This window comes from Scyliorhinus canicula, chromosome 5, assembly GCF_902713615.1.
Source record: "Scyliorhinus canicula chromosome 5, sScyCan1.1, whole genome shotgun sequence".
Classification (NCBI taxonomy): Eukaryota; Metazoa; Chordata; class Chondrichthyes; order Carcharhiniformes; family Scyliorhinidae; genus Scyliorhinus; species Scyliorhinus canicula.
The window spans coordinates 229518596-229540852 of record NC_052150.1 but is presented as its reverse complement, the minus strand read 5'-3'; the positions used below and the strand labels follow the sequence as shown (position 1 = coordinate 229540852).

At 59.0% G+C, this 22257-nt stretch overlaps 1 protein-coding gene across 1 annotated transcript in view; it reads right to left on the bottom strand.

The window, feature by feature from the left end:
* Positions 1-6360: 6360 nt before the first annotated feature.
* wdr97 (WD repeat domain 97) overlaps positions 6361-22257 on the bottom strand; it is a 129306-nt gene continuing 113409 nt past the window's right edge. The window contains exons 20-22 of the mRNA XM_038796480.1: positions 21551-21771; positions 13058-13113; positions 6361-6728 (exon numbers count right to left, since the gene is read on the bottom strand). Of these exons, the coding sequence (XP_038652408.1) occupies positions 6526-6728; positions 13058-13113; positions 21551-21771 (480 nt within the window). The 3' untranslated portion in view covers positions 6361-6525. The remainder of the gene's footprint in view (positions 6729-13057; positions 13114-21550; positions 21772-22257) is intronic.

Genomic DNA, 22257 nt, shown 5'->3' with positions numbered 1-22257 from the left:
GCTCCACCAGCCCGGGACCCACCAGCCGCAGCTCCCCTCCATCACGCTCCACCAGCCCGGGACCCTCCAGCCGCAGCTCCCCCTCCATCACGCTCCACCAGCCCGGGACCCTCCAGCCGCAGCCGCAGCTCCCCTCCATCCGGCTCCACCAGCCCGGGACCCTCCAGCTGCAGCCGCAGCTCCCCTCCATCCGGCTCCACCAGCCCGGGACCCTCCAGCCGCAGCTCCCCTCCATCACGCTCCACCAGCCCGGGACCCTCCAACACCAGCCGCAGCTCCCCCTCCATCACGCTCCACCAGCCCGGGACCCTCCAGCCGCAGCTCCCCTCCATCACGCTCCACCAGCCCGGGACCCTCCAGCCGCAGCTCCCCTCCATCACGCTCCACCAGCCCGGGACCCTCCAGCCGCAGCTCCCCTCCATCACGCTCGGCCAGCCCGGGACCCTCCAGCCGCAGCTCCCCTCCATCACGCTCCACCAGCCCGGGACCCACCAACACCAGCTCCCCTCCATCACGCTCCACCAGCCCAGGGACCCTCCAGCCGCAGCTCCCCTCCATCACGCTCCACCAGCCCGGGACCCTCCAGCCGCAGCTCCCCCTCCATCACGCTCCACCAGTCCGGGACCCTCCAGCTACAGCTCCCCTCCATCACGCTCCACCAGCCCAGGGACCCTCCAGCCGCAGCTCCCCTCCATCACGCTCCACCAGCCCGGGACCCACCAGCACCAGCCGCAGCTCCCCTCCATCACGCTCCACCAGCCCGGGACCCACCAGCCGCAGCTCCCCTCCATCACGCTCCACCAGCCCGGGACACACCAACACCAGCCGCAGCTCCCCTCCATCACGCTCCACCAGCCCGGGACCCACCAGCCGCAGCTCCCCTCCATCACGCTCCACCAGCCCGGGACCCACCAGCCGCAGCTCCCCTCCATCACGCTCCACCAGCCCGGGACCCTCCAGCCGCAGCTCCCCTCCATCACGCTCCACCAGCCCGGGGCCATCCAACACCAGCTCCCCTCCATCACGCTCCACCAACCCGGGACCAGCCGCAGCTCCCCTCCATCACGCTCCACCAGCCCGGGACCCTCCAGCCGCAGCTCCCCTCCATCACGCTCCACCAGCCCGGGGCCCTCCAGCCGCAGCTCCCCCTCCATCACGCTCCACCAGCCTGGGACCCTCCTACACCAGCCGCAGCTCCCCTCCATCACGCTCCACCAGCCCGGGACCCTCCAGCCGCAGCTCCCCCTCCATCACGCTCCACCAGCCCGGGACCCTCCAGCCGCAGTTCCCCCTCCATCACGCTCCACCAGCCCGGGACCCTCCAGCCGCAGCTCCCCTCCATCACGCTCCACCAGCCCGGGACCCTCCAGCCGCAGCTCCCCTCCATCACGCTCCACCAGCCCGGGACCCTCCAGCCGCAGCTCCCCTCCATCACGCTCCACCAGCCCGGGACCCTCCAGCCGCAGCTCCCCTCCATCACGCTCGACCAGCCCGGGACCCACCAACACCAGCAGCAGCTCCCCCTCCATCACGCTCGACCAGCCCGGGACCCACCAGCCGCAGCTCCCCCTCCATCACGCTCCACCAGCCCGGGACCCTCCAGCCGCAGCTCCCCTCCATCACGCTCCACCAGCCCAGGGACCCTCCAGCCACAGCTCCCCTCCATCACGCTCCACCAGCCCGGGACCCACCAACACCAGCCGCAGCTCCCCTCCATCACGCTCCACCAGCCCGGGACCCTCCAGCCGCAGCTCGCTTCCATCACGCTCCACCAGCCCGGGACCCACCAGCCGCAGCTCCCCTCCATCACGCTCCACCAGCCCGGGACCCACCAGCCGCAGCTCCCCTCCATCACGCTCCACCAACCCGGGACCCACCAGCCGCAGCTCCCCTCCATCACGCTCCACCAGCCCGGGACCCTCCAGCCGCAGCTCCCCTCCATCACGCTCCACCAACCCGGGACCCACCAACACCAGCTCCCCTCCATCACGCTCCACCAGTCCGGGACCCTCCAGCCGCAGCTCCCCTCCATCACGCTCCACCAGCCCGGGACCCACCAACACCAGCCGCAGCTCCCCTCCATCACGCTCCACCAGCCCGGGACCCTCCAGCCGCAGCTCCCCTCCATCACGCTCCACCAGCCCGGGACCCACCAACACCAGCCGCAGCTCCCCTCCATCGCGCTCCACCAGCCCGGGACCCACCAACACCAGCCGCAGCTCCCCTCCATCACGCTCCACCAGCCCGGGACCCACCAGCCGCAGCTCCCCCTCCATCACGCTCCACCAGCCCGGGACCCATCAACACCAGCCGCAGCTCCCCTCCATCGCGCTCCACCAGCCCGGGACCCACCAACACCAGCCGCAGCTCCCCTCCATCACGCTCCACCAGCCCGGGACCCACCAGCCGCAGCTCCCCCTCCATCACGCTCCACCAGCCCGGGACCCACCAACACCAGCCGCAGCTCCCCTCCATCACGCTCGACCAGCCCGGGACCCTCCAGCCGCAGCTCCCCTCCATCACGCTCCCCCAGCCCAGGACCCTCCAGCCGCAGCTCCCCCTCCATCACGCTCCACCAGCCCGGGACCCTCCAGCCGCAGCTCCCCCTCCATCACGCTCCACCAGCCCGGGACCCTCCAGCCGCAGCTCCCCTCCATCACGCTCGACCAGCCCGGGACCCACCAACACCAGCCGCAGCTCCCCTCCATCACGCTCCACCAGCCCGGGACCCACCAGCCGCAGCTCCCCTCCATCACGCTCCACCAGCCCGGGACCCACCAGCCGCAGCTCCCCCTCCATCACGCTCCACCAGCCCGGGACCCACCAGCCGCAGCTCCCCTCCATCACGCTCCACCAGCCCGGGACCCACCAGCCACAGCTCCCCTCCATCACGCTCCACCAGCCGCTGCTCGCCTCCATCACGCTCGACCAGCCCAGGGCCCACCAACACCAGCCGTAGCTCCCCCTCCATCACGCTCCACCAGTCCCAGCCGCACAACCGCGACGACGGTGAAAGTCGATGGCCACAAGACACCTTGCCTTCTCGACTCCGGGAGCATGGAGAGCTTCATCCACCCCGATATGGTAAGGTGCTGCTCCCTCGCGGTACACCCCGTTACCCAAAGAATCTCCCTGGCCTATGGATCCCACTCCGTGGAAATCCGGGGGTACTGTATCGCGACCCTCACCGTTCAGGGCGTAGAGTTCAGCAACTTCCGGCTCTACGTCCTCCCCAACCCCTGCGCTGCCCGGCTACTCAGCCTGGACTTCCAGTGAAACCGCCAAAGTCTAACTCTAAAATTCGGCGTGCCCTTACCACCCCTCACCGTATGCGGCCTCACGACCCTTAAGGTCAACCCACCTTCCCTGTTTGCGAACCTCACCCCGGACTGCAAACCCGTCGCCACCAGGAGCAGACGGTACAGTTCCCAGGACAGGACCTTCATCAGGACGGAGGTCCAGCGGATTCTGCGGGAAGGCATCATCGAGGACAGCAACAGCCCCGGGAGAGCCCAAGTGGTCGCTGTTAAGACTGGGGAGAAGCACAGGATGGTCATTGACTACAGCCAGACTATAAATCGGTACACGCAGCTCGACGCGTACCCCCTCCCACGCATATCTGATATGGTCAATCAGATTGCACAGTACCAGGTCTTCTCTACAGTGGACCTGAAATCTGCCGACCACCAGCTCCCCATCCGCAAGGCTGACCACCCATACACTGCTTTCAAAGCAGGCGGCCGCCTTTACCACTTCCTAGGGTTCCCTTTGGCGTCGCTAATGGGGTCTCGGTCTTCCAAAGGGAGATGGACCGAATGGTTGACCGGTACGGACTGAGGGCCACCTTCCTGTACCTAGATAACGTCACCATCTAACCGTTTCAAATTTCTCCACACCACCAAACTCCTGAACCTCACGTATAACAAGGAGAAGTCCGTGTTCAGAACTTACCGCTGATCCATCCTCGGATATGTTGTGCAAAATGGAGTCCTAGGGTCTGACCCCGACCGCATGAGCCCCCTGATGGAACTCCCCCTCCCCCACTGCCCCAAGGCCCTCAAACGATGCCTGGGGTTCTTTTCGTGTTACGCCCAGTGGGTCCCAAACTATGCGGACAAGGCCCACCCACTCATCCACTCCACAGTTTTCCCCCTGACGGCCGAGGCCCACCAGGCCTTCAACCGTATCAAGGCCGACATCGCCAAGGCCGCGATGCACGCGGTCGACGAAACCCTCCCCTTCCAAGTCGAGAGCGATGCATCAGACGTCGCTCTGGCCACCACCCTCAACCAGGCAGGCAGGCCCGTGGCATTCTTTTCCCGCACCCTCCATGCCTCCGAAATTTGGCACTCCTCTGTTGAAAAGGAGACCCAAGCCATCGTAGAAGCTGTGCGGCATTGGAGGCATTACCTGGCCGGCAGGAGATTCACTCTCCTCACTGACAAACGGTCGGTAGCCTTCATGTTCAATAACACACAGCGGGGCAAGATCAAAAATGATAAAATCTTGAGGAGGATCGAGCTCTCCACCGACAATTACGAGATTTTGTATCGCCCCGGTAACGAGCCCCCCCCAGACGCCCTATCCTGAGGTACATGTGCCAGCGCACAAGTGGACCGACTCCGGGCCCTACACGATGGTCTCTGTCACCTAAGGGTCACCCGGTTCTTTCTCTTCATAAAGGCCCGCACCCTACCCTACTCCATTACGGAGGTCAGGGCTGTCACCAGAGACTGCTAGGTCTGCGCGGAGTGCAAACCGCACTTCTACCGGCAAGATAGAGCGCACCTGGTGAAGGCCTCCCGCCCCTTTGAACACCTCAGTGTGGACTTCAAAGGGCCCCTCCCCTCCTCCGACCGCAACGCGTACTTCCTGAACGTGATTGATGAGTACTCCCGATTTCCCTTCGCCATCCCATGCCCCGATATGACGTCTGCCACGGTCATCAAAGCGCTCAACAGCATCTTCGCCCTGTTCGGTTTCCCCGCTTACGTCCACAGCGGCCGGGGATCCTCTTTCACAGCGATGAGCTGCATCAGTTCCTGCTCAGCAAGGGCATTGCCTCGAGCAGGATGACCAGCTACAACCCCCGGAGAAACGGGCAGGTGGAGAGGGAGAACGAGACAGTCTGGAGGGCCGTCCTGCTGGCCCTACGGTCTAAAAATCTCCCAGCCTCCCGCTGGCAGGAGGTCCTCCCCGACGCGCTCCACTCCATCCGATCGCTACTTTGAACTGCGACTAATGAAACCCCCCCCCCATGACCGTCTCCTTGCCTTCCCCAGGAAGTCCACCTCCGGGGTTTCACTCCCAACATGGCTGGCAGCTGCAGGACCCGTCCTCCTCCGCAAGCAGGTGCGGTTCCACAAGGCAGACCCGTTGGTCGAAAGGGTACAGCTGCTACATGCAAACCCGCAGTACGCCTACGTGGTGTACCCCGACGGCCGCCAAGACACAGTCTCCCTCAGGGACCTGGCACCAGCTGGGTCCTCACACTCCCCCCCCCCCCCCCCACATGTCCCCGCGCCACCCACCCTCCCCCCAGCGCACCTCACCACAGCCCCCACTCCAGGACGATCCGTCCTCCCATTGATTCCACCCGGGGATGAGGACAACATGCTCCCGGAGTCACCGGCGACCAAGCCGGCGCCTGCATTGCCACCGGGACTGCGGCACTCACAGCGGAGGATCAAGGCACCCGACCGGCTAAATTTGTGAACTTTCACCAGACTGTACCTTTAAAAATGCTCACATACCATGTAAATAGTTTTTCCACCACCCCTGCTGGACTCTTTTTTACCAAGGGGGTGAATGTGGTAGTCACCACTGTTTGTATAATACGTATATGAGAGGTAAGGCTGCTGTACTACAGGTACGGGGATAGATCCCTGCCTGCTGGCTCCGCCCAGTAGGCAGAGTATAAATGTGTGTGTTTACCGAGCTGCAGCCATTTCGGCAGCAGCTGCAGGAGGCAACACATCTCTGCGTAATAAAGCCTCGATTACTAATTGATAGTGCATCAGGAAGGAAATCTGCCGTTCCTACCCCGTCTACATGTGACTCCAGACCCACAGCAATGCGGTTGGCTCTTAACTGCCCCCTCAAGGGCAATTAGGGGTGGGCAATAAATACTGGCACAGCCAGTGACGCCCACATCCCATGAATGAATAAGAAAAAATACATCCTTCTAACCTGGACTGAGGCAGTGGGCGTGTGTGCGCGTGTGTGTGTGTGGAAGCTGTTTGACTACACGGGGCGTCACAGCAAGGCCAGGCATTAGTCACTGGGTGGTAACCAATAGCAGTGACTCGGAATGTCTGCCAACCTCCAGTGGTTAATAAATGGGACACACTGATCTCCCAATGAGCCATCAGAACATTTAATAATGGTACAATTCTCTCGTTCCCTGAGTAATCGTCCTGAGGAAGATTTGGCCATTTGTGCTGCCGATGATTCACCACGAGCAGCCGCCCCATCGTCAGCTGGGTGCTGGGTTCGGGAGGAGGGGGTTGGGGGGGGGGGGGGGGGTCAGGCATAGCTTGCCACATGGGAACGCTCCAGGATGAAGTATTTCTGTGCTGAGTGGCGGAGGGTGATGAGGACCTGATCGAGTGGGTAGCGGTCAATATTGGAGGGGAAGGGATTGAGGTTGATCTTCGGGACAGCGAGTTTGATGACTCGGCCGATGTCGAAGGACAGAGATCCCGGTGCGATGGGTGGCAGGTGGAACTCTGTGGAGCAAACAGAAGATGACGATTAACATCAGCGATGCAGAAAAAAAAAACATCAGCGATGCAGACACAGAAGGTGCAGCACGCATGCTAAAATATAAAATTCACAAAGAGCAAACTGTAGCTATATTGGTTAGTCCACAGACCAGTGGGAAAGATGGAGAGAAACAAATGACAAGGATTTACAGCAAGGTGCAAGCATTATAGCATCATTATAATGGGCCATTAATTACCCAGATATAGACTGGGAGTGTCAGAATCCTCCTGTTTAAACCGTCTGTTTACTGTTTTCCCTTTTATGTTTTTGCTACTGTAATTGTAACCAATGGGTGATTTATGAAGATGTTTCTGGAAGGTGACCTGTATCATTAACTCAAGCAGAAACAGTGACCTGTGACCTTAAGGCAAACCAGTCTGCATGAAGCAGTCTTTAACTCAAACAAGCAGAAAGGTGGCGTAGTGGCTGCCATCCTGGGTTCGAATCCCGGTCCCAGATCACTGTCGGTGCTGGGTGCTCCAAAGGGGTGGGGGTATGTAAGGATGGGATGGGACTGTTGGCTGTCAGTGGCCAGGACCCTAGTTGACAAACCTGGAGGTGATTTGATTGTCCCGTGCCCAGCCGCCCAGGCACACACGTCGTGTGGCCTCCTGTGCCTGGCCGGGCTCCAGGTCCTGCCCCTCCTGCCCCTCCTCCTCCAGCACGTTGTTCCTCTGAAGTGACATGTTGTGGAGGATGCAGCAGGCCAGCATACTGGAGGGGCCCCCGCTAGAGTGGACCAGGCACCTGAACCACGCTGATGCACCTCTTAATGACACCCCTGGTCGCGGCATGAATGTTGTTGTAACGGTTCTCCATGTCGGCCAAGGCCTCCAGTTAAGCTTTCTCAGCCACAACCACCTGTGTCCCAGGAGCCAGCCCCTCACCCGGGGGGAGCGTCTCAAAGGTGTTGGGCACCATCCCGAGTGCCAGGGTAAAGGCATCATGTACGCGGCCTGGATATCGGCCCAGACAGGCACAATGTGCAGCCCACACTCCAGCTGCACATTGAGGGAGTGGAACCCATTCCGATGGATAACGGGCACCTCCTCATGTGCCGGTGCCCACAAGGGGACATGCATCCTGTGGATCACCCCCTGCCCTGGGGCATGCCGGCGATTGCAGCAAATCCCACTGCCCGGGCGTCCTGGTGGCCCAGTCCATGTGGAAGGTGATGTACTGAGCCGCCCGTGACACAGAGTGTCCGTCACAATGCGGAGGCACCTGTATACGGGAGATCCCAGACGTGTCCTCACACCGCGCCTGGATAGAGCCCGTGGCAAAAACATTCAGGGTGACCGTCACGTTGACGGCCACTGGGAGGCGGTGTCCTGCCCCATATCCATGTGGCTCCAGGTGCGCCAGGCACAGGCGTCGCACAGTCTCCCTATCCAGCCATGGCTCCGGCAGACATGTTTGCATGCTCAGTATCCCTGTTCAGGTCCAATGGCTGCACAGTGGTCCTGGCCTGTATTGCAGTCCCTGCATGTCCCTTCCCCCCCCCCCCCCCCCATACCGTAGCCCCACCGCCATTAACTGGACAATCTCCCTGCCCATGCCGAGCGGGGTGTGGAATGTATTCCCGCCGTTGCTGAGGCTCCGGAGCTTGGCCGCCCAACGCCCACCTCGATTTCCGGCTGATGCAGGATTCTCCGCCCAATCGTGATTCGCGTTTCCAGCTCACCGCCTTCCCCATCAACAAGAACTAAAACTCCAGCTTCTTCATCTCCCGCTAACCGCTCCGCCATTGGGTCAGCAGAGTATGGATGGTCCACCTCAAGATTGGAATCCACCAACGTCTGCCTCTCTCCCCCCCGCTCATCTGCTCCCACCTCGCCTCAGGTACAGGCCCACCCAAGATGGATGCCGTCACCTCCCTCAAACCAGTACATCAACAACGAAACCTTCATCGTCAGCAATCTACCCCTCCACCCTCCTGACCCTCCCCCTCGCTGCCCCACCCCCTCCCTCCGAGCACCAAACAAACACAGCACCCAACTCCAACAATCACACCCCTCCTCCCCCATCCCAAAGAAAACCTGAATCCTCCTCGGCTTGTTACTCAATCAACAAAGCAAGAGAACCCCCCTCCCCTCCCCAGGATAACCAACCGCAGCTCCCTCTCCGTCCCATTAACCAGAGAGACTGCTCGCAGTGTGGCCCCCACCTGGGGAACAATCAAAGTTAGAACCCAATGGATCATCAAACAGCCCCCGACCCAAACCCAACTTCAATAACAAACCCACAACCACAGCCTCCCCCCCCCCCAACATTACCAACAACTTCCAACAAACATTAATAAACACACTAATCATCCAAATAACAAAATAACAGAATAACTGAACGTCAACAACTTCATTCAGTCCTGCCCCAGTCTAATGCCTTTTTACAAAGTCATTCGCCTCCTCCGGCAAGTCAAAATAGTGACCCCTGTCTTTGAACATGCCCTGAAGGTTGACCATTCCAAACTTTGCTCTTTGTACAGAGCCGCCCTGGCCTTATTGAACCCAGTTCTGCCCCAGTGTCCTGAGAGGTTCTGGCGGGATGCCCCTCCCCCCATCTACATTCTCGATTGTCCTTGGCCCACCTCCCAATCTTTCCCTTATCTGAATACCTGCGGAGTTGGTCTATGATCTCCTGTGGCGGCTCCCTAAGCCTGGGCTTCTGTCGCAACAACCGGTGGGGGGCCTGGTCTACATTGGGAGGGCAGACCAGGCCCACCGGTTTTTGCGACAGAAGCCCAGGCCTGGGGAGCCGCCACCACCCCCCCCCCCCCCCCCTCCCCCCCTCCCAACCAGCTTCCCAAACATCTTACCCACATATCTTCACCGTGGACGCGCGATCCTCAAAGTTCGGTGGCTGGAGTGACTCTCCAGGTCATCGGACTTGACCGTCAATACCTTCTGCCCGTCCGCCAATATCGCAACCTCTGTCTCCAAGGAGACGATCCGATCACTGTGCTCCATGACCATCTCCTCCGCCTTCTGAATCGTCGAGCCCTGCGCCTCAAGCCACTGTTCCACCCAGTTTGAAGTTACACGAATGGGAGCCACCGCCACCTCAAGCCCCTTCGCCGGATCATCAGAGACCACGTGCCTCTGTTTCTTAAACTCTTTCATTAGGAATTCCACCAGCCTCTGTCGTCCAGAGGGCAGGAGCTTTCGCCATTTCCCCCCTCCTGCGACACGAGGGCTTCCAGGCCAGTCGAAGACCCCTTATTCGATTACAACCTCCTATACATCAAACACCAGAGGCCCAACTAAACCTCTTAAACTACAGCACATTTCTTCCTAAACAGCACTCGGTAAACAGACTAAAAACCCAAATCCTGAAGCAGGAGCCACCTTGTGTCTGACCATTCACCCCATGGTCGCCACTGGATGTCCTGTTTTTTTGTTAAGAGGGGAGGTGTGATTAACGTAAGAAATTGTCACATCTTATATTTTATACCTTTTGCAATAGTGTTATTTAAAGCTGGGTTCAAGTGCATAGGGACAATATGACTACTAGAACGGTGACTAAGGTGTTGTACAAGTGAGCTAATCATTGATTTGCAGGTGAAGTGTGCTGCTAATAGATCTTGTAAACCATTTACTTGTTTACAGATAGATAGGTAATGGAATATTGTTTAAGTTTGTGGGAGCCCTGGGGAGTTGACGATTTATGAAGGGGATTGTGTTTGGCCCTGGCTAGCCAAGTCAAAGGACATCTTGTAAGAAGAGGCAAAAGAATGCCTTATGCTTTGGGAACAGATGGTGTAGTTTATAGGAGGAGCCAGGTCTGTCTGAAGAGTCAGTGGGTCCTAGAAGTCTAATCTGAACAGAGGTATTTCAGTTTGGTCCTGAAAGGTTCTCTCTCCAAAGGTTCTGCACAGAGAAATGCAAGTAGAACTCTGGTAGTTACCTTCATTCATGAGTGGACAGCATGGTAGCACCGCGGTTAGCACAGCTGCCTCACAGCGCCAGGGACCCGGGTTCAATTCTGGCCTCGGGTCACTGTGTGTACGGAGTCTGCACGTTCTCCCCGTGTGTGCGTGGGTTTCCTCCGGGTGCTCCGGTTTCCTCCCACAGTCCAAAGATGTGCAGGTTAGGTTCATTTACGGGGATAGGGAGGGGGGTAGGCCAGGGTTGATGGAGAATTGATGGACTGAATAGCCTCCTTCTGTACTGTAAAAATACTATGATTCTAGTGGCATTGGTTTGCTTAATTGAAATATAATGGCAGGTTCAGGAAGTAAGTTAAGGCTTCTTTTTTTATTTAAGACCATAAGATATAGGAGCAGAATGAGGCCACTCGGCCCATTGAGTCTGCTCCGCCATTCAATCATGGCTGATATTTTTCTCATCCCCATTCTCCTGCCTTCTCCCCATAACCCCTGATCCCCTCATTGATCACGAACCTATCTATCTCTGTGTTAAAGACACTCAATGAATTGGCCTCCACAGCCTTCTGCAGCAAAGAGATTTTATATTTTAAACTGCAACACTGATCCTTTGATGATAATGCGGTTAATTCTGGGATTAAATTAAAGTTTGTTTTAACATAGAAGATTCTTATTGATCAGTGTTATCACTCCTGTGGGGCAATAAAATTCCTCAGTTTTCTAAATTGAAAATAGTTGGGTTCTCATCTGGGATCCTAACACTGGTCACTCCGAATGCTCTCCTTCTGCACTGTAAATTCTATGATTCTATGATTCTTTGCTGTGAGCCTCCTTAGTTTTGTTGTACATAAGAACATAAGAACTAGGAGCAGGAGTAGGCCATCTGGCCCCTCGAGCCTGCTCCGCCATTCAATGAGATCATGGCTGATCTTTTGTGGACTCAGCTCCACTTTCCGGCCCGAACACCATAATCCTTAATCCCTTTATTCTTCAAAAAACTATCTATCTTTACCTTACAAACATTTAATGAAGGAGCCTCAACTGCTTCACTGGGCAAGGAATTCCATAGATTCACAACCCTTTGGGTGAAGAAGTTCCTCCTAAACTCAGTCCTAAATCTACTTCCCCTTATTTTGAGGCTATGCCCCCTAGTTCTGCTTTCACCCGCCAGTGGAAACAACCTGCCCGCATCTATCCTATCTATTCCCTTCCTAATTTTACCCCCGCATCCTTCTAAATTCCAACGAGTACAGTCCCAGTCTACTCAACCTCTCCTCGTAATCCAACCCCTTCAGCTCTGGGATTAACCTAGTGAATCTCCTCTGCACACCCTCCAGCGCCAGTACGTCCTTTCTCAGGTAAGGAGATCAAAACTGAACACAATACTCCAGGTGTGGCCTCACTAACACCTGATACAATTGCAGCATAACCTCCCTAGTCTTAAACTCCATCCCTCTAGCAACGAAGGACAAAATTCCATTTTCCTTCTTATTCACCTGTTGCACTTGTAAACCAACTTTTTGCAACTCATGCACGAGCACACCCAGGTCTCTCTGCACAGCAGTATGTTTTAATATTTTATCATTTAAATAATAATCCCGTTTGCTGTTATTCCTACCAAAATAGGTAACCTCACATTTGTCAACATTGTATTCCATCTGCCAGACCCGAGCCCATTCACTTAACCTATCCAAATCCCTCTGCAGACTTCCAGTATCCTCTGCACTTTTTGCTTTACCACTCATCTTAGTGTCGTCTGCAAACTTAGGCACATTGCCCTTGGTCCCCAACTCCAAATCATCTATGTAAATTGTGAACAATTGTGGGCCCAACACGGATCCCTGAGGGACACCACTAGCTACTGATTGCCAACCAGAGAAACACCCATTAATCCCAACTCTTTGCTTTCTATTAATTAACCAATCCTCTATCCATGCTACTACTTTACCCTTAATATCTTTACCTTATGCAGCAATTTTTTGTGTGGTAACTTGTCAAAAGCTTTCTGGAAATCCAGATATACCACATCGATTGGCTCCCCATTATCTACTGCACTGGTAATGTCCTCAAAAAATTCCACTAAATTAGTTAGGCACGACCTGCCCTTTATGAACCCATGCTGCGTCTGCCCAATGGGACAATTTCTATCCAGATGCCTCGCTATTTCTTCCTTGATGATAGATTCCAGCATCTTCCCTACTACCGAAGTTAAGCTCACTGGCCTATAATTACCCGCTTTCTGCCTACCTCCTTTTTTAAACAGTGGTGTCACGTTTAATAATTTCCAATCCGTCTGGACCACCCCAGTTTAGTGAATCACCAGCTTGCCGTTCTCTCAGTGTCCACCAATTCCTATTTCCATTATTAAGGACTGGCTGACAGGGAGGCCAACCATCTCTCACAACTTACTGTCAAATGCTGTTTCTGTCAGCGATGTCTCCCCCAGTCTCAGGATTGCTCGTTCCCTACACACAAGGGAAAACAATGTAGTTAGTGAATGTACACAGAAATCTAGGTCCAGACATGGAACAATCTCATCGGAACTTCCACAAGGTGGAGCCAAGAATCAGCGGGAAGCATTATTCATGAGTTCAACTACCACGCAATGACTTTAACAGGGAGTGCTGCACTGTCAGAGGGTCAATACTGAGGGAGTGCCGCACTGTCAGAGGGTCAGTACTGAGGGAGTGCCGCACTGTCAGAGGGTCAGTACTGAGGGAGTGCCGCACTGTCAGAGGGTCAGTACTGAGGGAGTGCCGTACTGTCAGAGGGTCAGTACTGAGGGAGTGCCGCACTGTCAGAGGGTCAGTGCTGAGGGAGTGCCGCACTGTCAGAGGGTCAGTACTGAGGGAGTGCTGCACTGTCAGAGGGTCAGTACTGAGGGAGTGCTGCACTGTCAGAGGGTCAGTACTGAGGGAGTGCTGCACTGTCAGAGGGTCAGTACTGAGGGAGTGCTGCACTGTCAGAGGGTCAGTACTGAGGGAGTGCTGCACTGTCAGAGGGTCAGTACTGAGGGTGTGCCGCACTATCAGAGCGTCAGTATTGAGGTAGTGCTGCACTGTCCGAGGGTCAGTACTGAGGGAGTGCTGCACTGTCAGAGGGTCAGTACTGAGGGAGTGCTGCACTGTCAGAGGGTCAGTACTGAGGGAGTGCTGCACTGTCAGAGGGTCAGTACTGAGGGAGTGCTGCACTGTCAGAGGGTCAGTACTGAGGCAATGCTGCACTGTCAGAGGGTCAGTACTGAGGGAGTGCTGCACTGTCAGAGGGTCAGTACTGAGGTAGTGCTGCACTGTCAGAGGGTCAGTACTGAGGGAGTGCTGCACTGTCAGAGGGTCAGTACTGAGGGAGTGCTGCACTGTCAGAGGGTCAGTACTGAGGGAGTGCTGCACTGTCAGAGGGTCAGTACTGAGGGAGTGCTGCACTGTCAGAGGGTCAGTACTGAGGGAGTGCCGCACTGTCAGAGGGTCAGTACTGAGGGAGTGCCGCACTGTCAGAGGGTCAGTACTGAGGGAGTGCCGCACTGTCAGAGGGCCAGTATTGAGGGAGTGCCGCTCTGTCGGGGGGTCAGTATTGAGGGAGTGCCGCACTGTCAGAGGGTCAGTACTGAGGGAGTGCCGCACTGTCAGAGGGTCAGTACTGAGGGAGTGCCGCACTGTCAGAGGGTCAGTACTGAGGGAGTGCCGCACTGTCAGAGGGTCAGTACTGAGGGAGTGCCGCACTGTCAGAGGGTCAGTACTGAGGGAGTGCTGCACTGTCAGAGGGTCAGTACTGAGGGAGTGCCGCACTGTCAGAGGGTCAGTACTGAGGGAGTGCCGCACTGTCAGAGGGTCAGGACTGAGGGAGCGCCGCACTGTCAGAGGGTCAGTACTGAGGGAGTGCTGCACTGTCAGAGGGTCAGTACTGAGGGAGCGCTGCACTGTCAGAGGGTCAGTACTGAGGGAGTGCCGCACTGTCAGAGGGTCAGTACTGAGGGAGTGCCGCACTGTCAGAGGGTCAGTACTGAGGGAGTGCTGCACTGTCAGAGGGTCAGTACTGAGGGAGTGCCGCACTGTCAGAGGGTCAGTACTGAGGGAGTGCCGCACTGTCAGAGGGTCAGTACTGAGGGAGTGCCGCACTGTCAGAGGGTCAGTACTGAGGGAGTGCCGCACTGCCAGAGTTTATTACCCATCCCTAATTGCCCTTGATTTGGGGGCTTGTTAAGCCAATACCGAGGGCAGGTAACAATCAATCACATCGCTGTGGGTCTGGAGTCACATGTAGGCCAGACCGGGTAAGGACGGCAGATTTCCCCTTCCCTAAAGGACATTAGTGAACCAGATGGGTTTTTACAACAATCGACAATGGTTTCATGGTCATCATTAGATTTTTAATTCCTGATCTTTGTTGTATTGAAATTCCACCATGTGCCCTGGTCCCTGGATCATTATCCTGGAGGATATATGCAGGAGGTGGAGGGAAGTGGGGTTGGTCAAGGTGAGGGATCTGTATTTGGAGGAAGGGTTCGCCAGTCTGGAGGAGCTAAGGGAGAGGGTAGAGCTGCTGAGGGGTAGTGAGTTCAGGTATCTGCAGGTTAGGGACTTTGCAGGAAAGGTCTGGAAGGGGTTCCCTAGATTGCCGGGATACACCCTGCTGGAGCAACTGCTGCTTCCGGATGTGGAAGGGGAGGGAAGAATTGGGGATATATACAACTGGCTGGTGGAGCAGGGAGGTGAGCTGGTGGTGAAGATCAAGGAGAAATGGGAAGGGAGTTGGGAATGGAGATCAATTGGGGAGTATGGAGTGAGGCACTGCGAAGGGTAAACGGGACCTCCTCTTGTGCGAGAATGAGCCGGATACAGTTTAAGGTGGTGCACAGGGTGCATATAACTCGGGCGAGAATGATGGGTTCTTTCAAGGGGTAGCAGATCAGTGTGGGAGGTGTGGGCGGGGGCCAGCAAATCACACGCACATGTTTTGGGGTTGTGAAAAATTGGGAAGATTCTGGGCGGGACTGTCCGCAGTCTTAGCCAGGATAGTGGAGGAGGGAGTGGACCCGGACCCTTTGGTGGCGGTATTTGGGGTTTGAGAGAAGCCGGAGCTCATGGAGAGGAGGAAGGCCGATGTCTTGGCCTTCGCCTCTCTGAATGCACGGTGGTGAAGTTTGTTGGGAGTGGCGGTCGGCATCGCCACCGGGGGTAGCAGCATGGTTGGGTGACCTATATGACTTCCTGCTGTTAGAGAAGATAATGTATGAGTTAAGGGGCTCAGCAGGGGAGTTTGAGAAAAGGTGGGGGGTGTTTGTGATTGTGTTTGAGGGGCTGTTCGTCGCGGAGTGGGGGGGCGGGGGGGGGAGTGGGGGGGTTTAAAAGGAGGAAAATCTAACAAACTGTATAGTGGATCGTTGGGAAGAATGTTTCCCGGGGTGTTTATTTGCTGTAAATACTTTGATACAAGTTTGAATAAAATGCGTTTTTTTTTAAAGTTCAAGGTGGGGTGAGGGGCGGGAGGTTGAGGGGGATTTGAGGAAAAGTTTTTTTTACCCAGAGGGTGGTGACGGTCTGGAACACACTGCCTGGGAGGGTGGTAGAGGCTGGGTGAGGGTCTGGAACACGGCCTGGGAGGGTGGTAGAGGCTGGGTGAGGGTCTGGAACACACGGCCTGGGAGGGTGGGAGAGGCGGGGTGAGGGTCTGGAACGCGCTGCCTGGGAGGGTGGGAGAGGCTGGGTGAGGGTCTGGAACACACGGCCTGGGAGGGTGGGAGAGGCTGGAACACACGGCCTGGGAGGGTGGGAGAGGCGGGGTGATGGTCTGGAACACACGGCCTGGGAGGGTGGGAGAGGCGGGGTGAGGGTCTGGAACGCGCTGCCTGGGAGGGTGGGAGAGGCTGGGTGAGGGTCTGGAACACACGGCCTGGGAGGGTGGGAGAGGCGGGGTGAGGGTCTGGAACACGGCCTGGGAGGGTGGGAGAGGCGGGGTGAGGGTCTGGAACACACGGCCTGGGAGGGTGGGAGAGGCTGGAACACACGGCCTGGGAGGGTGGGAGAGGCGGGGTGAGGGTCTGGAACACACGGCCTGGGAGGGTGGGAGAGGCAGGGTGAGGGTCTGGAACACACGGCCTAGGAGGGTGGGAGAGGCAGGGTGAGGGTCTGGAACACACTGCCTGGGAGGGTGGGAGAGGCTGGGTGAGGGTCTGGAATGTACTGCCTGGGAGGGTGGGAGAGGCGGGGTGAGGGTCTGGAACACACGGCCTGGGAGGGTGGTAGAGGCGGGGTGAGGGTCTGGAACGCACGGCCTGGGAGGGTGGGAGAGGCGGGTGAGGGTCTGGAACACACGGCCTGGGAGGGTGGGAGAGGCGGGGTGAGGGTCTGGAACACACGGCCTGGGAGGGTGGGAGAGGCGGGGTGAGGGTCTGGAACACACGGCCTGGGAGGGTGCTGAGGGTCTGGAACACACGGCCTGGGAGGGTGGGAGAGGCTGGGTGAGGGTCTGGAACACACGGCCTGGGAGGGTGGGAGAGGCGGGGTGAGGGTCTGGAACACACGGCCTGGGAGGGTGCTGAGGGTCTGGAACACACGGCCTGGGAGGGTGGGAGAGGCGGGGTGAGGGTCTGGAACACACGGCCTGGGAGGGTGGGAGAGGTGGGGTGAGGGTCTGGAACGCGCTGCCTGGGAGGGTGGGAGAGGCTGGAACACACGGCCTGGGAGGGTGGGAGAGGCGGGGTGAGGGTCTGGAACACACGGCCTGGGAGGGTGGGAGAGGCGGGGTGAGGGTCTGGAACACACGGCCTGGGAGGGTGGGAGAGGCGGGGTGAGGGTCTGGAAGGAACGGCCTGGGAGGGTGGGAGAGGCAGGGTGAGGGTCTGGAACACACGGCCTGGGAGGGTGGGAGAGGCTGGAACACATGGCCTGGGAGGGTGGGAGTGGCGGGATAAGGGTCTGGAACACAAGGCCTGGGAGGGTGATGAGGGTCTGGAACACACGGCCTGGGAGGGTGGGAGAGGCGGGGTGAGGGTCTGGAACACATGGCCTGGGAGGGTGGGAGAGGCGGGGTGAGGGTCTGGAACACACGACCTGGGAGGGTGGTGAGGGTCTGGAACACACGGCCTGGGAGGGTGGGAGAGGCTGGAACACACGGCCTGGGAGGGTGGGAGAGGCGGGGTGAGGGTCTGGAACGCGCTGCCTGGGAGGGTGGGAGAGGCTGGAACACACGGCCTGGGAGGGTGGGAGAGGCAGGGTGAGGATCTGGAACACACGGCCTGGGAGGGTGGGAGAGGCGGGGTGAGGGTCTGGAAGGAACGGCCTGGGAGGGTGGGAGAGGCGGGGTGAGGGTCTGGAACACACGGCCTGGGAGGGTGGGAGAGGCTGGAACACACGGCCTGGGAGGGTGGGAGAGGCTGGGTGAGGGTCTGGAACACACTGCCTGGGAGGGTGGGAGAGGCTGGGTGAGGGTCTGGAACACACGGCCTGGGAGGGTGGGAGAGGCTGGGTAAGGGTCTGGAACACACGGCCTGGGAGGGTGGGAGAGGCGGGGTGAGGGTCTGGAACACACGGCCTGGGAGGGTGGGAGAGGCGGGGTGAGGGTCTGGAACGCGCTGCCTGGGAGGGTGGGAGAGGCTGGAACACACGGCCTGGGAGGGTGGGAGAGGCAGGGTGAGGATCTGGAACACACGGCCTGGGAGGGTGGGAGAGGCGGGGTGAGGGTCTGGAAGGAACGGCCTGGGAGGGTGGGAGAGGCGGGGTGAGGGTCTGGAACACATGGCCTGGGAGGGTGGGAGAGGCTGGAACACATGGCCTGGGAGGGTGGGAGTGGCGGGGTGAGGGTCTGGAACACACGGCCTGGGAGGGTGGTGAGGGTCTGGAACACACGGCCTGGGAGGGTGGGAGAGGCGGGGTGAGGGTCTGGAACACATGGCCTGGGAGGGTGGGAGAGGCGGGGTGAGGGTCTGGAACACACGGCCTGGGAGGGTGGTGAGGGTCTGGAACACACGGCCTGGGAGGGTGGTGAGGGTCTGGAACACACGGCCTGGGAGGGTGGGAGAGGCGGGGTGAGGGTCTGGAACGCACGGCCTGGGAGGGTGGGAGAGGCGGGGTGAGGGTCTGGAACACACGGCCTGGGAGGGTGGGAGAGGCGGGCTGCCTCACACACTATTAATAGTACCTGGGTGAGCACTTGGCACATCATAACATTCAGGGCTTTGGCCAAGTGCTGGCAAATGGGATTAGGTGGACAGGTCATGTGTTTTCCATGCATCAGTGCCGACTCGATGGGCCAAATGGCCTCTTCTGCACCGTACTATTCTGTGATTATGTGACTTTGCCATTCACCAGGATCCAGACTAGTTCTGGGGCCTGGGCCTGGGTCTGGGTCTGGACCTGGGGCCTGGACATGGGGCCTGGGCCTGGAGCCTGGGCCTGAGACCTGGACATGGGGCCTGGACATGGGGCCTGGAGCCTGGGCATGGGGCCTGGGTCTGAGGCCTGGACATGGGGCCTGGGCCTGGAGCCTGGGCCTGGAGCCTGGGCCTGAGGCCTGGACATGGGGCCTGGACATGGGACCTGGGCCTGGAGCCTGGGCCTGAGGCCTGGACATGGGATCTGGGCCTGGAGCCTGGGCCTGAGGCCTGGACATGGGGCCTGGGCCTGGAGCCTGGGCCTGAGGCCTGGACATGGGGCCTGGAGCCTGAGGTCTGGACATGAGGCCTGGGCCTGAAGCCTGGGCCTGGGCCTGGACATGGGGCCTGGGCCTGGAGCCTGGGCCTGGACATAGGGCCTGGGCCTGGAGCCTGGGCCTGGACATGGGGCCTGGGCCTGAGGCCTGGACATGGGGCCTGGGGCCTGGAGCCAGGGCCTGAGGCCTGGACATGGGGCCTGGACATGGGGCCTGGGCCTGGACATGGGGCCTGGGCCTGAGGCCTGGACATGGGACCTGGAGCCTGGGCCTGAGGCCTGGACCTGGGGCCTGGACATGGGGCCTGGACCTGGACATGGGGCCTGGACATGGGACCTGGACCTGAGGCCTGGACATGGGGCCTGGACCTGGAGCCTGGACATGGGGCCTGGGCCTGGGGCCTGGACATGGGACCTGGACCTGAGGCCTGGACATGGGGCCTGGACCTGGAGCCTGGGCCTGGAGCCTGGACATGGGGCCTGGAGCCATGGCCTGGACATGGGGCCTTGGGCCTGGAGCCAGGGCCTGAGGCCTGGACATGGGGCCTGGACATGGGGCCTGGGCCTGGAGCCTGGGCCTGGACATGGGGCCTGGGCCTGAGGCCTGGACATGGGACCTGGGCCTGGAGCCTGGGCCTGAGGCCTGGACCTGGGGCCTGGACATGGGGCCTGGACATGGGGCCTGGACCTGGACATGGGGCCTGGACATGGGACCTGGACCTGAGGCCTGGACATGGGGCCTGGACATGGAGCCTGGACATGGGGCCTGGGCCTGGGGCCTGGACATGGGGCCTGGGCCTGGGGCCTGGACATGGGGCCTGGACATGGGACCTGGACATGGGACCTGGACCTGAGGCCTGGAGCCTGAGCCTGGAGCCTGGACATGGGGCCTGGGCCTGGAGCCTGGGCCTGAGGCCTGGACATGGGGCCTGGGCCTGAGGCCTGGACATGGGGCCTGGGCCTGGAGCCTGGGCCTGAGTCCTGGACATGGGGCCTGGGCCTGGAGCCTGGGCCTGAGGCCTGGACATGGGGCCTGGAGCCAGGGCCTGAGGCCTGGACATGGGACCTGGGCCTGAGGCCTGGACATGCCTGGGGCCTGGAGCTAGGGCCTGAGGCCTGGACATGGGGCCTGGACATGGGGCCTGAGGCGCGGACATGGGACCTGGGCCTGGGGCCTGGACATGGGACCTGGGCCTGGGGCCTGGACATGGGGCCTGGACATAGGGCCTGGACATGGGACCTGGGCCTGAGGCCTGGACATAGGGCCTGGACCTGGGGCCTGGACATGGGGCCTGGGCCTGAGGCCTGGACATAGGGCCTGGACCTGGGGCCCGGACATGGGACCTGGGCCTGAGGCCTGGACATAGGGCCTGGAACTGGGGCCTGGGATCTGGTAATGAGGCCTGTGGTCTGGGAATGTGGCCTGAAGTCAGGGAATGAGGCCTGGGGTCTAGAAATGGGGCCTGTTGTCAGGGAATGGGGCCTGGGGTCTAGAAATGGGGCCTGTTGTCAGGGAATGGGGCCTGGGGTCTAGAAATGGGGCCTGTTGTCAGGGAATGGGGCCTGAGGTCTAGAAATGGGGCCTGTTGTCAGGGAATGGGGTCTGGGGTCTAGAAATGGGGCCTCAGGAGTCTGAGCTGGGACCACAACTTTTTACGAAACAGAGATGAGGCGGAATTTCTTCAGCCAGAGGGTGTGAATCTGTGGAACTCTTTGCCGCAGAAGGCTGTGGAGGCCAAATCGTTGAGTGGATTTAAGACTGAGATAGATAGGTTCTTGATTAATGAGGGGATCAGGGGTTATGGGGAGAAGGCAGGAGAATGGGGATGAGAAAATATCAGCCATGATTGAATGGCGGAGCAGACTCGATGGGCCGAGTGGCCTAATTCTGTTCCTATGTCTTATGGTCTTATGGGTCTGGAATCTGGGAATGGTGCCTGGAATTTGGGAATGGGGCCTGGAGTCTGGGAATGGGGCCTGGAGTCTGGGAATGGGGCCTGTGGTCTGGGACTGGGGCCTGGAGTCTGGGAATGGGGCCTGAGCCTGGGAATGGGGCCTGTGGTCTGGGACTGGGGCCTGGAGTCTGGGAATGGGGCCTGGAGCCTGGGAATGGGGCCTGTGGTCTGGGACTGGGGCCTGGAGTCTGGGAATGGGGCCTGAGCCTGGGAATAGGGCCTCGGACCTGCTCTCGAGCTGTGAGCCCATCAGCCACTGAGCTTTGGCTCATTCACCTCTGACCCCACAGTGGAAAGCTGACCTCTGTTCTTTGTGCAGGAAGAACACTGTGTTCTTCGATTTCGATCTCTCACTCTTGCTTTTCTCAGCATCCTCGCCTTGCGTCACCATCTCCTCCAGATCCTTCTGCAGTTGGGTTTCACAGAAATAATTGACCACCTCGATGGGATAAACCTCTGCCAGCGATCCTGGGCGGAATCTCTCTGGAATCATGATGGTGGTTGCTTTGCTAGGTGCCTCTGGCTGTCGTTAGAAAGATTGTTTCAAAAAGATTTTTGTTTCAAATTTTCTGGTGACTTCATCCAGTCCTTCCCCGTCAGGAAGTCCGGCAAATCAGGGACCGCCTCCCCACTCCCCAACTGTACCGTCCGATTCCTCGCTCGCAGTCCCCTAACTTTCTCATTTATTCATCGGTGAAAACTGAATCGCAAAACCCAGCAGAACCCCCCCACCCCCCCACCCACCCCATCATCATTACTGCCGAACCCCAACCTCCCCTTCTCATCCCTACCTGAACCCAAATAACCAACTTGCTGCCCCCCCTGAATTCCCCTCCCCCCCCCCCCCCAGCTGCACCCCAATATCCGGCCTACAGCAGCTCTGACCCTATCTGAGCTCCGAAACCCTTACCCCCACCCAGCTTCAGCCCTGAATCTCAATACCAGACCTCAGCTCCCCCCCATCCCCACATCAATCCCAGCTCTGTCCCCCACCCCCACCCATTCTCTA